Source organism: Bacillus rossius, chromosome 1 (assembly GCF_032445375.1).
Source record: "Bacillus rossius redtenbacheri isolate Brsri chromosome 1, Brsri_v3, whole genome shotgun sequence".
NCBI lineage: Eukaryota > Metazoa > Arthropoda > Insecta > Phasmatodea > Bacillidae > Bacillus > Bacillus rossius.
In genome coordinates, this window is record NC_086330.1 from 345,862,155 (window position 1) to 345,879,634 (window position 17,480).

The 17,480-nt window shown below is 33.8% G+C and overlaps 1 protein-coding gene across 3 annotated transcripts in view; it reads left to right on the forward strand.

The window, feature by feature from the left end:
* LOC134528163 (uncharacterized) overlaps positions 1–17,480 on the forward strand; it is a 107,104-nt gene that overhangs the window by 18,877 nt on the left and 70,747 nt on the right. For 2 of the 3 annotated variants that reach the window (XM_063361516.1, XM_063361515.1), the window contains exons 3-9: positions 5,363–5,513; positions 7,382–7,502; positions 7,599–7,651; positions 9,087–9,270; positions 14,488–14,610; positions 15,451–15,648; positions 16,499–16,719. In XM_063361516.1, coding sequence (XP_063217586.1) covers positions 5,363–5,513; positions 7,382–7,502; positions 7,599–7,651; positions 9,087–9,270; positions 14,488–14,610; positions 15,451–15,648; positions 16,499–16,719 — 1,051 coding nt within the window. The remainder of the gene's footprint in view (positions 1–5,362; positions 5,514–7,381; positions 7,503–7,598; positions 7,652–9,086; positions 9,271–14,487; positions 14,611–15,450; positions 15,649–16,498; positions 16,720–17,480) is intronic. The other variant, XM_063361517.1, reaches the window with a different exon arrangement.

Here is a 17,480-nt window from a genome sequence, read left to right on the forward strand (position 1 = left end):
CTTATTTTTCTGAATTATTTTGCATATAATTTATTGTTTTATGTTTACAATCTCAAAAAAAAATTATAAAAAATGACGACACTTAATAATTATAATATAACATAAATAATTATGCCTATAGTGAAATATATTTCAGTGCCTAATATGGTAGAGCTTGATTTAATGAACTGTTATTTTATCATACAAGATTCTTCTAAATCTTGGTCAAGTACCCAAGAAAATACATTACATATAAACATTTTTAAATTCTCATATATATATATATATATATATATATATATATATATATATATATATATATATATATATATATATATATATATTGCCAGTCACACTTAGGTTATTGTAATTTGAAAATGGCCTTTTAGTTGCCATCCATAGAATTTTGCTTTTGGTCAGGCTAGTAACCAATTCATTAAAGGTAAGAAAAAAAACAATCCTGCTTTCTGAATATTGAAATTGTACTTCTATGTTCACAAGGTCTTCTATGTACCATGTTTTGACAGTGATTCCTTTCTCTCCCCTGTTCCATGTTTCATTTTTCCATCCTTTTCCCAGAAGTCTGTCCCCATTGTGTTGATTCTAGTACTTGTGTTCTTTGCTTCACTAGTGAATTTTGTTGTAATCCACCTACAGCATTGTCTTTACTATGTAATAGGGGTGTAAATATGTCATGGCACCTGAATAAATGTTTTACAAAGTTTAAAGCACCAAGAATTTACTGTTTTAAGGACATATAGATTCCTATATTATTGCTTAGAATCTTATTATTAGCACAGAGTGAAAGCTCTAAATTGAGTGTAATTTTTAAATTTGTTCCCAACATATAAATGGTATAATATCATTTTTATTTCACATATTTTCAATGTTTTCAGTGATGCGTATTTTACATGTACTGATTATCTACTGGTGTAGGTAGATTCAAATGAATGCACATTCAAATCTGTACAAACCAAATTGTATATGTACTATATTGTATATATTCTCAGTAGTGATATTTGCAAAAAATTTCTATCTAATGGTGCGACTTTGTCCAAAATGTTTATTTATTGCATTTTCAAGCCTTTTTTAAAATTTAATATTAAGGACCAAGGTGTCTACATTTTGGAAAGTATGGAAAGTTGAAAATGGTCAGGAATTCTGGAAAAGTGTTGGAAATTCCTCCGTGATGCTAATTTGAAAGGTAAATCTGTTTTACTTAAACATGGTTTAATAACTCAAAAAATAAACTTCCACTACTTCAATGATAACTATACCATATTCAGAACTGACAGAGACCCATGTCAAACAATGATGGAAAGAGGAGGTGGTGTTTATTGCCACTAAAAACACATTTTATAACAGCATTACCAACTCACAAAGTTGATCACACAGGCATTGAAGCAGTCTGGATAAAAATAAAAACTTCTCAAATAAAATTTTTAACACTAGGCAACATGTATATCTTCCCACAAACAACACCCTCAACATATGGAACTTACTTTGAAGATATTGAAGAAAAAATAGTGAATTCTCAAGACAATATACTATTATTGGTGACTTCAATGTGCCAAAGTGTTGACGGCCCAATATGCATACTCTGAATATTTTACAGTCAACTATTAAAAATAAAGCTCAGGTGCTGATAAACTTCATACCAGCTATGGGTCTATCACAATTCAATTACTCATGATCTTCCAATCAGCTGCTGGACCTCTGTTTTACTAAGTTAGAACACTGTTCGGTCGGGTAAGCCCTGGATGTGCTATTCAAGGAAGAGTTACCTCATCCTGCCATTGAGATCAACATAAAACTGAACGTAGGTACTAGGCATGAAAATGACTCTTCTTTGTTCATAAACTACAGACCATAACGGGTCAAACATTTACAATTTGTTTGATGTAAATATTATGGAGAATTACTTAACTTCCATGGTGAATAATTATATAAACAACTTTATACCAAGGTCTGTGAAATCCACAACTTATTTAGTCAATGAAACTAAAAAAATTGCCATAAATCATACAAAAGCAACATGAATCTATTATTCTTTGTTTTCTCAGCATCATAAAGAATTCTCAGCCCTAGAGATGGACAATATTGGCTCCAAAATGTAAATTTAGTTGAGTTATAAAAAATTTTGGAGCTACGTACGTTCTATGAGAAATGGCTATGAACGACAACTATCTCTGAAAGTTATTGATTCTGTTACAAATAACCCAGTATTGATAGCAAAATGTTGTGCCGATTATATTTTCTAGTGTTTTTGTAACCCCAACACACAAAAATAATCCACCAGTTTCAATATATACAAGTTATTATATTCCTATGGCCAATATCACCTGAGTCTGGTTCTGTTGGGTATAAAAATCTTAAAATCAGCATTGTCAACAGGTCCTGATGGCATTACAAGTTGTATTATAAAAGTATGCTCTCTTCTCCTCATTCCTCTTCTACAGTACATCTTTAATAAAAGTATTGAAAATGGTATCTATCCTTGCAAATGGAAGCTTGCTGAGGTCATCTACATTCATAAAAAAAGGATCAAGTTAACTATTTCAAATTATAGGCCTGTATCACTTTTAAATGGATTTGCTAAAATCTTATATAAAATAATATTTAAATATCTAGAATTCAACCTAAAAAAAAAATACACTGATGCTTAGCATGGTGTTAGAACAGGAAAGTCACAATTACCAACCTAATATCTTTTCTAAACCCTATGTATTCAGAAGTAAATTCATATGGTCAAGTTGTTATATGTTACTGTTATATGTTAGCAGACGTCTGATAAAATCATAAAATTTTACTAATTTGTTTATGTGACAAATATATTAAATGGTTCTTGAGTTATCCATAAGAAAGATGCTTATATGTTATTTTTAAAATCTGATTTACATGTTGTGAGTTCTGGGGTCCCTCAAGGAGGTACTCTTACCTCTACTTTTCAACATCTACATCAAAATCGACAATATAATCACAGTTCTAAACCACTCTATTGGCATGCTGTTTGCTGACAACCTTAAAATGTACAGAAAAATTACATCTCCCTATGACTGTCACTCCACTCCAGAGTGACATTTTTTTGATAGTATAATGGTGTAATTTAAACTTGGTTTAACTTAAGGGGCTATGTCCTGTTCCACACGATTTATTATTTTATATTTACGTTTCACACTGTTAAACTTGCTGACTTTTTGAGTGGCTGACCTTTGACAAAAAAAAAATATATATATATTTTGCATACTTTCTTGCATAATTAGCTGCCTGAGTTGCATTTTTAATGCTTTCATACAATATGGATAAGGAGAATGAAATGGTATATAAAACTGGAATTTTCAGGTTTAAAATCAATTTTTCTGTTTACTATGTGATAACATTTAAGTTCTTCCAGAAAAAAATTATTTAATTTTACCTAGCCAGAATTGGTATGATTTGGAAAAAAAAAGTTTTTCTTAAAGAATTAAAACTATATCATGCAGTAGCCACCAGTATTGCATGTAAAACTCACACATTACAAGTTATTTATTCCATTTGGTTCTCCTTATCCATACTGCTCAAAAATGTTAAAAATTAAACTTTACCAGCTAATTATGCAAAAAGTATATACTATATTTATTTTTCATTTTGTTGAAGTTCAGCCGCTCAAAAAGTTTGCAAGTTTAACTGTGTTCAACATAAATATAAAATAATGAATTGGAACAGGACATACCCCCTTAATAATTGCAAAACTATTACCATAACCTTCTCAAGAAACAGCCGTCTGTTTACTGTTGAATACAACATAGAAAACTATCAAGAAATCTCTTTATGTAAAAGATCTAAGTGTTTTACTTAATTCCAAGTTATATTTACATTTTCTGATCTAATCCCTAATATCCTAATAGAAAACACTTGTCTCCTTAAGTTTCTTACTTGCAATGCTTCAAATGTTGATTCCGCTCGTATATCTCTATATAGCTCTGATTAGATCTAAACTTGAATATGGATCTGTAATATGAAACATGATTAATAATTCTGATATCGAAAATCTTAATGAAGTACAAATTATATTTTCTAAATTTATAAACCTTAAAATGCAAAATGGTATCACAGTAGATTTAAATTTCCTTCTGGGTTCTCTTTCAGCCAAACGAAATACTTTACATGCAATTTGTATTTGTAACTGTTATAAATATATTTTTAACTGTCATTACATACTTTAAACCACAGGCATAAAAATTCCACCTTTCAGTAGTCATAAACCACCATAACTATGTACATTAATTAATAATAACAATATTAATATTGACTTATATCTAATTCAGGGGCGCAACAACTAAATTTCCAAGGGGGGGGGGGGGGGAATATATCTTTTTATAAAGAATCATCGATCTCCCCTATTGAAGTGGGGGGTCCGGGGGTCCTCCCCCGGGAAAATTTGTATTTCAAGGTGGAAAATGGTGCTATTTAAGCAGTTTTACTATCTAAAAATTGATTACACAGCACTTTCTTTGCCCCCGTTTGCTTCAAGGTTTCAGACGGGGGGCAAATTACCCTTGCCCCCTCCCCCCTGTTGTTGAGCCCCTGATCTAATTTTAATAAATATGAGAGTACTTAAGGTGACCATTTATGTCTTTGTCTGTATGTGTCATGTCCAGTGCTAAAGCCCTCAGCTGTTGGTGGGCATGTAACAAATAAAAAAAAAAATATCAAAATGTCTGTCTGCAGGTCATGTCGAAAGACATGAAACAGGACTGCTCACAAAAGTCACGAAAAAGTGCCAAAATAAGCAATGACTATCCTGAAAGTCACTGCTCTTTAATTTACATCAGCATTTCGCTAACTTGCATTTTTTATGCCTCTCCTCAGTTTGATTGCACATTAAATATAAATAGTTTAAGCCTACTTAAATCATGTGGAAATAATCTGTGAAAAGGTTTTAGCTTTCTAAAACAAAAATATTTTGCAATATGTTTAATTTTGGTTATTATACATAAAAAAATATAATAAGATAAAATTGTTATAAAATTTTATTTAAACATCATGTAAAGGTTCTGAAATTGGTTTAGCTGGTGTTTTTAGATAGCCTACAAAAGATCCTCTGGCTGCAAAAACAATAAACATAATGTCCGTGATATAATTGGGGTTATAAGAGAAATCTGTATTAAATAAAATAAATACTATACTATTCTAATTTAAACAGATGAACATTTTAAATTTTGGGGTGAAAATGTTAATTGAAATGTTAACTATTTTTTTTAAAAAAAATAATGAAAATTAATTTTTTAAAACCTGAAATAGGTTGGGAAATTTGGCTTATGGCATTCTTTTTCTTCATCTTTTTTTACAATTATGAAACTTGTTGTGAAGAGTTGTAATTAGCTGTGGAAATGTGCTCTAGGAATGCTCCGTTACCAGCTGTGAATGCAAGTGCAGCAACTCCAGCTGTTGGCATCACAAAAAATGTAAATTCTCCAATCACCAGACAACAGGCAGCTTTGATTGGCCAGCCACCGCCAACCATTGTGTCTGCACAATCGGTGATACTTCAGGTTTGCTTTCCTTATTCCTTTCGTTTAGTTTAAAAATTTGAGCACTTAATTTCTTTGGTGCCCAAATTGAAATTATATATTAATCAGTAAAACTTTATTTTTTTTTGTGTCTGTAAGGTGGTTTTTAAGGTGTTCCTAAGAAATTGGTGGAAGTATGTAGTAGAGGGATTGTAAATTAGGCAGTTTAAATGGGTTATACTAGTGTTGTGTTAATTAGAATCCTGAAATAAGCCAATATAATTGATTCAATGGTATCAAAGGATTCAGAGTCCAGTGGTTTTGGAACTGAAGCTGGTTGATTCTTCCCCAATTTGTTTCTTTATTTTTAATAGGGGCATCAAACTCAGTTTGTCAATACGTGTAATAAGGATTTTTGTCTTGACTAATCGGGCAATTTCCCATAATTTGGTCGATACTGCACTGTAAGACCAATATCGCACTAAGCAGCAAATACTGCAGTATCGGCTGATACCCCACTAACTGCTGATATTCTCTAATCATACTTCATTAATTGGGTAATACCCTATTAATCAAGTAATATAGGGTATTATGACTAATAGTCTTTCAGAATGGTGATTTATGACTAATCAAGCTAGTTAGATTAGGCAGAATTTTACATTTGTGATTTTTGATTCACCAGTTTTTTCACAGATTCATCAGGGTATTTGCGCCAATTTACCTTAAGTCTTGTTTAATTTAATAAGAGTTTTATTAAGTTAACAGGGTAATGCTGATTTTTTTCATAATTATGGCCATACAAGTGGTATTAAAACATTTTATTACAATTGTCATTACCACCCAGTTCCATAATTAAGTTATTAAATACAAATTTGTCACAGTACAAAAATAGAGAAAATTTATGTGAAATTATTTTGCTCTGTCTTATCAATGTTTATTATTGCAATAGTTGGAAGTAAACAATAAATATTATTTATTTCTAATTACATTTGTAAATAACAAACAGGTTTTTGTATCTGAGTATACAATCAGGAATAGTTTTAAAAACATCAAAGCATTATTGTAAATTGTATATAATTTAATGTTATCGGAATTAAAATCAAAGAATTAAATCCCAAATATGAAAATCAAAACTTGAATCAGAATTGGCATATTTTTGGAATCGACACACATTACTTTATACTTTTACAAGCAGTATTCATTTTACCAATGCCACTTTAATCAGTGTTGTATTTTTGAAGAAGATAACTGCAGTGAAATGTTCAGAAAAGTCAACTTCTAACCAGGTGGCCTAGGATTGAATCCTCAATAACATTGTTAGTCATGCTTAGGTCTATAGCTCCATATGCTTGCCTGGCAGACCACATTTATCCGTATCCCATAATGTTCAGTAGCAATCTATTTGTTTCATTAATGCATGACTTTACTGATACAATTGATGTATCACGTATGTAAGTAGTAACTTAATACAGAATTGTTTACAGGTCACAAAAATCATAGAAGTCATGAAAAGTAACAAAAAAACTGAAGGACTGGTAATAAAAGTCATGAAAGACTCCCAAAATAATATGTAACAGTGCAGGAGACTTGCATTTTGTTTTTTAACGCTTAACTTCAGTTATTAAGTATAAATAGTATGAGACTGTCTACTTAGACCATGTGAAAATTATCTATGAAAAGCTGTAACTTTCTACCATAAAAGTCGGCATAGTCCTGCCAATAGTGTATCTATTTTGTGTTATGTTTAAGTCTGCTTATATATAAATATGACTGTGTGTCATAAAAAAAGTTGTAAGAAATTTATTTTAAGGTCTTTAAAAAGTTGTGTAATTGGTTAACCAGATATTTGTGTACCCCTGTAATAGAGTGGGAAGAGAAGTGTGCAGCATGTTGCTATTGCTCTGTTGCAGAATCAGCAGTCCGGTGGGGTGGTAACCAGAGGCGCTGCTGCGGGAGGGAATACCTATCAGCTGGTGATGGATCCCCGTCTAGGCCTCCTGGTTGGAACTGTCACCACGCAGTCGCAAGCAAGTATGTGTCTTCTTCCCTGTGATGTGCTGTGGATAGTGTTACTCTCTTTTTACAGTTTAAAAAATAAATAAATAACGTGTGTTCGTTGTTTTGTAGCTACTCCTGTGATACAGAGCACTACGAGTTTAGCTGGGAAAGCATCGAGTATGGTGAGTAATCTGGTGATTCTGTTGCGAAACTTTTAAACAAAACTGTATTTCATTATCACTGTACTTAAGGGCGCCCGTCTGGTCACGGGTTTGTGTGTGTTCGTGAGGCAGGATGATAGGAGCGACGTTCACTGGTGCTTCTAGCGCGGTATAGCCTCTAAGCGCAAAGATCTGAACTGGTGCGCAATCTTCTCGTCGTCCATAGGACAACTGTGAAATTTGAGCGGTGACAGTAACATTATATGGCTTTCAAGAATCTGTACCAGTTGTTTTATGCCTAAAAATTACTCTGAAAAAAATGCCTTTTAGCCATTTTAATTCTTCTAAAAATACAGTTTAAAATTTTAATCCGAAATCAAAAGTACTTTTCGGCCCTCAGAAAATTATTAAATGCTTTTCTTAAACATACCCCACTCGGATATCTTGAGTAGTTTTGAAATCACGTTTTTCCTGAATTTCTGAGCATACTGTATGTGTGGCCGGGTAGACGAGGCCCTTAATAGCAGTTTTGGGTCACGGAGATCGAGTGGTCAGATCATTCACCTCTTACCTAGGAGACTGGCTTTTATTCTTGGCGGGGTCCCCCACTCATCCATGCTTCAGTCTAATGTCAGCATCACCAGTGCGACCTGTAGACGACCTCCAAGATGGCTTGCACTGGGCAACAGAATACAAGAGCAAGACTGCAGGTAGCTTACACAATGAGCGATCAAACTATATCTTAGATGTCTCCTGGCCATTCCTGGTGTACAGTAAAAAAAAAAAAAAAAAAAAAAAAAGTTTTTTTTTTTTTTTTTTTCAATACTAAATGTAATTACCTTTTTCTGTTAATTTTTTCTTTGGCTCTACGTCAAAGTGGAATTTATCAATGTGAGATTCATTGGTAACATTGCAATAGCAGTTCTCTGAGCTGTCTATATTTATCTATCTGTAGGCAGGAAACCTATCCATTTTAGGATTTGTAATTGAATAACCTTGGTGGATAGCCCCACATTTTGGTCATGATTGGTACTGAAATGTTTTGTATCTTAATGACTGAAGGTTGCCTCAGAAGTTTTTTCCTTGCAGTGATGTGCCCTGTATTTAAATTTTTCACCCATCAAGACATCTGATGTGTACTTGCAAATTTTTGTTGTATTATCTTTATTTTTTAAATGTATAACATCCTCCTTCCACAACATGGTGGCCATGATTCGTGAAGCTATTTGAAACACCACTTAACTACAAAAAATTGTTTTCGTTGGTATTTTGCTGTTGTAATTATTTTAGGATTACCAAGTGAACGACTTCGTTATCACTAAATTTTTTAAAGTGCATAAATGTGAAATACGTACTTAAAAGTATATATGATTAACACCCCTGAATTAAAAAAGTTTTTTTTTTTTTTCCCGTCCCTGGTCCGGTGGTGCGCAGTGTGATGCGTGTGTGTGCGCAGGCGACCCCGCCAGATGCCCCCTTGCCCCGGGTGCAGTCCCAGGTCGCGTCGACCCCCGCCCGCACAGCCATGCCGCTGCGCACGAGGACGCAGGTGGCCATGTCCCAGGCGGCGCCCACGCCCCAGAAGCAGCCAGCCAGCGGGCCGGGCGCGGCCAAGGCAGGCCTCGTGTCGCTGGCCCCAGGTACTCTTCGCTTCGCACGTGGCGTTCTTCCCCTGGGGAAAAAAAAAAAACTAGCGAAAATGGGGGGGGGGGGGGGGAAGGTGACAATTTAAAAGAAAAATAGTAGAGTGAAGTGGTCATGAAAGTCATGAAAAGGTCTCTATAAATAAAGAGTAACTGAGCTGGATGTAACAAAACTGTAATTTCCAGCAGCGTTTTGCTGACTTATACTTCATTTCATAGTAGCGCATCTATACTTCTATATAAATTTTAAAGAGATAGTGTGAATGCAGGGGCGCAACAACAAGGGGGGGGGCAGGGGTATTTCCCCCCCCCTCTGAAACCTTGAAGTGGGGGCAAACGGGGGCAAATAAAGTGCTGTGTAATCAATTTTTAGATAATAAAACTGCTTAAATAGCACCATTTTCCACCTTGAAATACAAATTTTCCCAGGGAGGACCCACGGACCCCCCCGCTTCAATAGGGGGGATCGATGATTCTTTATAAAAAGGTACGTTGCCCCCCCTTTGGAAATTTAGTTGTTGCGCCCCTGTGTGAATGTGTAGGTTTGTTTATCCAAAATAAACTCAAAAACCACTGGACTGATTTCAAGAATTCTTTCACGGTTATAAATCTATTTTATTCCAGATGAACATAGGCTTTTTTTTTTTTTTTAAATCATTGGAAATAAAAACGATAAAATACTTAAAAATAACAATTGAATACAAAAAAAAGGAATGGAAGTGCAGATATAAATAGAAAGTGTATTAAACTCATTTTATTGACCTTTTTTTATTCAAACTAATCTTTCTATGGATGCAAGAAAATGAACATAGGCTGTGTTTCATTTTAGATGATTTAAAAAAAAAGTATTGTTTTGTAAGATAAAGTAATTTTTGTAACTAAAACCAGAGCTCTGCAAGCTTGCGCTTAGTTAAAAAGTTAAAGATATAACATAGTTAAAATGCATCAGTGCCAGGAATCATGAAAGGAATTTATTATCCAATCGCTAAGTAACGTGTTTGTATAACAAAATAGAATTTCGCAATTCCCTCAACCCATTAGGCCTTCCATCGCATTGCCTAAAAAATAAGTTGGGATTCTGATTATTTAGGTGCGTTACCTTACACCCTCCAAAATTGTGGAATGGGACAAGATTGCAAATTAAACACTCAGGAACAACATAATTGAAACCATCATTCTTACAAGACTAGCAGCTGGGCAAGTGATGCACATTCATTGCTTTCACATGATTCCATATGACTTACCTTTTCTATTTAAGCAACTACAATTTCCCGTTAAAATTTCATTTGCAATCACTGTCAACAAATCTCAAGGTCAAACATATAAATATGGTGGTGTTTATATGAGAAAAGAATGCTTTTCTCATGGACAACTGTATGTTGGTCTATATAGATAATGGAATGTGGACAATCAGTATATTTTGAATCCATTCAGAAATATAATGTAGTATAAAATGTGGTATAATCATAAATATTGAAATAAATCAGTCTCTCTAAAATTATTCTGATCATTTATTTTGGATTTCACAACTTAAGTATCAGATTTTATTATTCTTCTTTAAAAAAGTTGTTTCTCTATTAGAAAGAAATATGTATCCACCCGAGAAAAGCTGGGGCATGTTGCTAGTTAAATATGAATAATTAGTTGGAGACTGTACACTTAAATCATGTAGAAAGTACGGATCTCTGATAAGATAAGGTTTGAGCTTCCTTACATAAAAATCAATTGTTCCTTGTTTGTGTTACGATTTATTTGATTTTTATATGCAGAAAAATGACCCATTGACACAAAGTTAAAAAAAATATTATCAATAGGTCCTAAAATTGCTTTTTGGATAGTTCTAGCCATAGTTTATAAACTTTGATTAATGTTTTGGTGCCCATAATATTTTATTAAAGATCTATGTCAGATGTGGTTTCAGTATAATACAATTTTAATTTATACAAATAATTAAATAGTATTGTGTAGGCACAATTGGGAAAAACTATGATTTTCACTAGTGAGCCTTAATCTGGAAAATCCTATGTAAAAAAGCTTGGGGTGAGTTAAGTAATCATAATCAGCATTCCCATAGACAGGGAAAATCAGGAAAGCTGGGAAAACTCATGGAATTGTGGAGGTGTCTGTAAAACCAGGAAATCACAAGGAATTTTGACAATGACAAACTGGATTATTAATATTTAATGCTAGTCTGATACTTAATGTCAGTAAACCATGCCTGTGCAAGTGTTTATTATTCGTAGTCTACTTGACTTTGAATACTAAAACTTCAAAATAACGAATATTCAATTGGAAACAAATATTAGACCATAACATACCACGTGAGTTAGTTGAATGCCAGCATTCGCCATTTTTTAATGGGATCACAAACATGAACAATACTAAGCGTTTTAAATATGCAACAAGTTTTCAAAGTTATTTAATTACTGTCTCGCAAAACAGTTGTGGAAAAAATGATGATTTAAAGCACTGACTATTTTGCGACATTACGATTTTGGCATTTTTTAACACCCCTATCACCCTAATGTAAGGACACTTAAGATTTCTTGGACTCCCTCCCCCTTCTTACATAGGATTTTACCCTGAGTTTCCCTAAAAAGTGTTAAATAGTTAAATGCCATTAGAAAAAGTTCAGTTACACTAAAATAATGTTTTTTTTTTGCATAAATCCCCAAGATTAATATTTATTTATTTTTAAAAATTATTAATTAGTCTTTGGAAAATGGGTATTATAATTAAAGGTTATATATATATATTATTTGCATGGCATACTCACTAGTATTAATAAACATTTCACTTATAGTTATAGTAGCTGTGTGACGTGTGTGTCACGTCACATTTGGTGGCGTTTGTTTTTGTGTACTGGCGCAGTGTTATTTACCGTTAGCCGTGTGGCGGCGCGAGCCGTACCCTCAGATTTGGTGTTTTGGCCGGTGTGGATCTAGGAGTGCAGGCACGTTTCAGATTGTCAGGATCTAGAGCCGCTCGTGCTCTTGTGAGGCTCTGATCGGCAATTTTCGGTACACAGTGTTTGCGTTTGTCATTTTTTTTTCCTTTTGGTGGGTTGAGGTTGGTACCTGTGGCGCGCTGGGTTGTTGACGAGTTTTATCTGGGGAGGGTCTGTCTGCTACGAGCCATGGCCTGAGTGGGTTACCTTTTTTTCTGCCGATGGAGTGGCTGCGGAATTAAATCCATGGCTGTAACTTTGTGTGGAAGTTTGGTAAACCTCTGTGGAATATAAGAACTTAAGTTACGGCAGGTTTTGCTCCATCGGTTACACCATGTTCGAGTGCAGCAGTGTTCTACGCAGTTATTACCAATGAGGAGAAAAATTTTATTTTTAGTAAATTGAGAATTTTTAAATTTTTGTCAAGTGAGCCTAGTCGCTAATGTCGTGGATGTCAAATGGTGCCGTGCGTGCTGCTGATCCTCCTTCAGCCCGGTTAAGGCTTGTCTGCGAGGAAGTGTAAATGCTTGGTTTTGAGGCTTCTTGATTTGATATCTCCAGAAGCAGATGGCAGCAGACAAACTGTAAGTGTTGAAATTTAGTTTTCGTCAAGATTACGTCAGACGGACCTTCTGTGGACCTTCGCTGGGTAGACCTTGTGGGCTACGCTACGCCGGAATTTTTCACCTTCGAGATAACGTTTGGATATAACTGTAATATTTTTGAATGAAGTTTTTTTTTTGATTAGACACAGCAGCAAGCAACTACGTCGTCAAGTCTGGAAATGAGTCGTTACCTATTTGGGAGGGAAATTGTTAATATTTTGTACCCTTCATGCGAGTTATGCGCACTGGGTATTTTTTCTAATGAGATTTTATTGTAATTTTTTTTGCAATTTTTATAACGTTATAAATTTTTATGTCGCTATATTTATCAAGTTAATTTCGAAAGGTGTGTAGTCAGGAGCTCGATAGGGTATTTTGTGAGGCAGAAAATTGGCTGTGAACTATTATAATAATTTATTGTAAATATATATTTTTTCTTTACTGCCTGATCATGAACTTTCGAATTGGATTGGAAGAGTTTGAGGCAACAAGTAATTAATTTGCCAAAAACATTGAATGTGTAGATTAACTGAACCGAGCACCTAATTTATTGTGTGAAAGGTGGTAATATTTTATATTTCTATATATATATATTTTATGTGCAGTTTTAAGTGATATTGTCTTTTAAGTTTTTCTTGTATTTTATATTTATTGTGGTGGTTTTTGATGTTAACCAAGTAAGTAAAGGAACAGCATCTAGTTCATGTGCGACACCCGTGGTGCACCGGGGTGGTATAGGTATACTTGTTATTTTATTGCGTTATGTACTTCTAGTCAAGAGGGGCGAAGCCTGATATACCCTGTTGTTAATTGTTAAATTTAATAAACTTATATATTGTTTGGCATGTTCTGCTTATATTTTTTCTATGTTCATATAAAGAACCAAATAATACATAACTAACTCACTATTTCGCTGTCAATTCTTTGTATCCTGCCTTCTGCAAATTTTTAGTAAAGGGGTGGGGTACAGCTGACTTAATCCAACTAAACTATATATTCTGTATTAGTTTAATTTCCTAGAAGCCACTACACTAGTACGTATTTACCTTTTTCTTTCCCTGTGTAAAAATCTTTAATAATGCTTGTCCATTTCTCTTCCTTACTGTTGGAATCTGATATTTGTTATTGAGAATAATTTGGTGTACGTATTCGTATTCGATAGGAACTAATATTCTAGTATTCATGTACACCTACTTAAAACTAGTCACAATTTTAAACACTGATCCATGTGTAGTTTCAAAACACATATTTTATCATCATTAATTAAACATACTGGAATCAAACAATGAATCAACTGTGTATATAGATTTAATGATTAATTTTTTATTTATTCACCGTCAAATGTTGATAGTTATTCACCAAATTTTGATCAATTAAAGTGGTTTTATATTACAGACTGGTAGTGTTGGTTACATAGCATTAATGGAAATAATAACACTGCAAACTATGTACTGTATGGTAAAATATTTTATGGTCAATTATGTCTTATGTGCAGTCAAATTGCTTATTGATACGTGTTTGTAGTTTATAGAATGATTAGATGGCTAGGGATAGCAGAAAACTGAAGCAAACTGTCTAGAGCCAGAGTGTGAGAACCCTGCAGATGCCAGTCTGTTGCATTTGCAAACGTTAGGACCATGCTGATGCCTGTTGTTCTTCCAGCTGCCCCTGTTCCTCGCACGAGGGGCAAGAATGTTCCCATTACACCTAAACCCGCGGAGGGAAACAGTATCGGTGGGTTGTCTCTGGGAGGAGCCAACAAGCCGAAAGACCCTGCATGTGCAGGTAGTACAATGTCTATTGTTTCTGTTAGAATTTTAAAACTACACATTTTAAAATGAATTTTTGAAAGCTTTTATATTTTGCCTTTGGTGTGACAGTTTTATAACAATAAATGGTGGAATGTGAAATTCACTAAAAATATGAAATGTTTCATTTTTAAATTTTTTTTTTTTTGCAAAATTTCAAAACTTTTGTGGAAACACAAAGTTTTCGCAAAATACAACTATTTTCAAAATTGATCAATGCCATGCTGTGTGTCTTAATTTGTTGCACAGGAAAAAAAATTTCAATAACAAAAGTTTTATAATGTCTCGAATGTAAGGTTGGCTAACCGGGTGATATGACAAAATGGCTATAGCTCGCTTGCTATCCACTATATGTCACTAAAAGTGTATTGGTATGATTTAATAGAAGCAAAAAGTCATGCAAGTGTTTGTAATTATAGTGACTTGTATGACCTTTTACAGATAATGATACAGATAATGTACGTATAATGTATTCTTGGTAAATATCTAACAACAAAATGTGTGACCAACTAATAATGCAAGAGAGTTATCAGAATAAATTTGCAGAAAAGTCAATAAATTAAAAGTATTAACAACAGAAAAAAAAGCCAACTGGTTTTGTGAAACAGAGTCTTAATGGAATATGGAAAAATATTGTGACATTTACACCTACTTTCTCATATAGTATTTCTACCTCAAGAGTTTTCCAGTTTGCTGAGTGGTTATAAACATGTTTGGTTAAAAATTAATTTGGCAGTTACTGGTATTCAATTGAAACATGCTGTAGTGTTGACCAGGAACTTGAGAGCCATTTTGTTTTATGATTGCCAATTTTCAGCTCCAGTGGTTGACTTGACCAACGACGACAATCCGACAACAAAAACCACCAGCAAACAGCCGGTGGCAGATTCCCACGAGGTGACTTTCAGCAAACTGTCAGGCAAGACTTTCCCGTCGCTGGTGGTGGTCGCTCGACCAAACTTGAGAGTGAAAGATATCCCACAGTCAGTCGCTTCTCAGGAGAGAACGCAGCTCGGTAAGTTACTCTTCTGCCTTGGTCATCAGCAGTCTGTTTTCTTCTTTCACAGCCAAGTAGGTTTGAAAAACAAAACCCCCAAATCTTCTTCTGCCATCCACTGAGGTTTGTTTTTGCCAAGCTTTGTATATTTTCTACCCAGTTCTGAGTTACATTTTTTGTATCATTATTTCTAAATTAAAATTACCACAATTTTTGTTTATATACTGCTTTATTTGTTTCAATACCTACATTTTCTAATTAGGTAGCATTTATAAGTTTATTATTCATGAATTTACATAATTTAATTCCACATGACTTAAGTAATTCTTGTTATATTTAAATGATGAATTTTTGCAATTACTAACATGGACGTAACTAGAGGAGGGCAAATAGGGCTTGTGTTCTGGGTGCCGATTTGGGGGGGGGGGGGGGGGGGGGGGGGACTAAACTGGCAGAATTATTTTTACTTGGGATATTTACTTGAACATTTTAGTGTTAGAACAAAAAAAAAAGCTACATACATGTATATTGTCAAATATTTAAAAACTTTTTTTTTCTGGTGCTATCCAACTTGCGATGTATTTAAAATGAAATGAATTGGCTGCAAATAAATCTGTTTCTTTACTATCTAAGTTGTATCAAAATTATTTGGAATAGGGAAATAAATATGTGATGGCAATATGAGGTTTTGGTTTGGTTGGTTTGGAAAAAAAAGGGAGGGTGCTACGATAAGTTCTTGCCCTGGGGGAAACTAATGTAGTTACGTCCCTTATCACTAATTTAAAATACTCACCAATTCTACATTTTGCACACTGTGAACGCAACATTTAAAAAAAAAAAAGGACTGATATATTGTTTGCTGTCACAGATTCCAAAGTGAAGAATGTCTTGATGTTCTTGGCCACCAAGTTCACTGAATGGCTCATTCAGCAAGGCTTGGTCCGTAGTGAGCAGACTTGTAGCATTCACTACGGCACTTCATCGTCGAGGGTGCGACTGAAACTTGGAATGTATTCCGATGCATCCAAGTTCCCGTACAGTGGTGGATATGTGTGGATTAGTGACTGTTGTCCGCAGCGTTTTGTCTCTGTGAGTATGTCTCTGTTTATTTAGTCACTGTAATATAATGATTCAAGTATCTAAAATTTATTTTTATATTATATATAGTCTTTATTATTACTAAATAGACCTTCCAGTAACACTATACTATATATTATATTTGTCTTAAGTTTATGTGTATTTTTTATAGTTATTGCACTCTTACAATTCATAAAAAAACATTTTGTGTAAGACTATCCCTAATATAAGACTTGGAATATTAGACATTCTCATTTATAATAACTAATACAAATTAACTCAAATTTAAGATATATGATTTCAATTATAAAATGAATTCAAATTGAGACAACCTCAAATATAAGATCTCAAAGAGGACATTTCTAAATAGAATTACTTTGAATACAGTCTGAACTCTAAAAGGTTACATATTGTTAGTAGACTTAGGTTTGTGCAGTGTGTTGTAGAGGTACAGTGTTTGCAATATTTTGTTCGCTTCAGATTGATTTTTGATCTTGGTATGTGAACGGTAATTTGTTACACGTAGATTTCAGTTTGTACATTCATAATTAAATTTAGTAAATAAAGTGTGTGTATTAATAAATTAGCATTCAGCTATCTTGAATACACTTAGTAAATAATTCATGTGAGAAAGGATGAAAGTATTGTATATTAGTAGGGATGGGCCGGTCGAATCCTCAAATCCCACCGAATCTCTAGTATTCGAAATATTCGAAATTCGAGGGAAAAGATTCGGGATTCGAGGAAAAATATTCATGTAAATGTAGTACTTT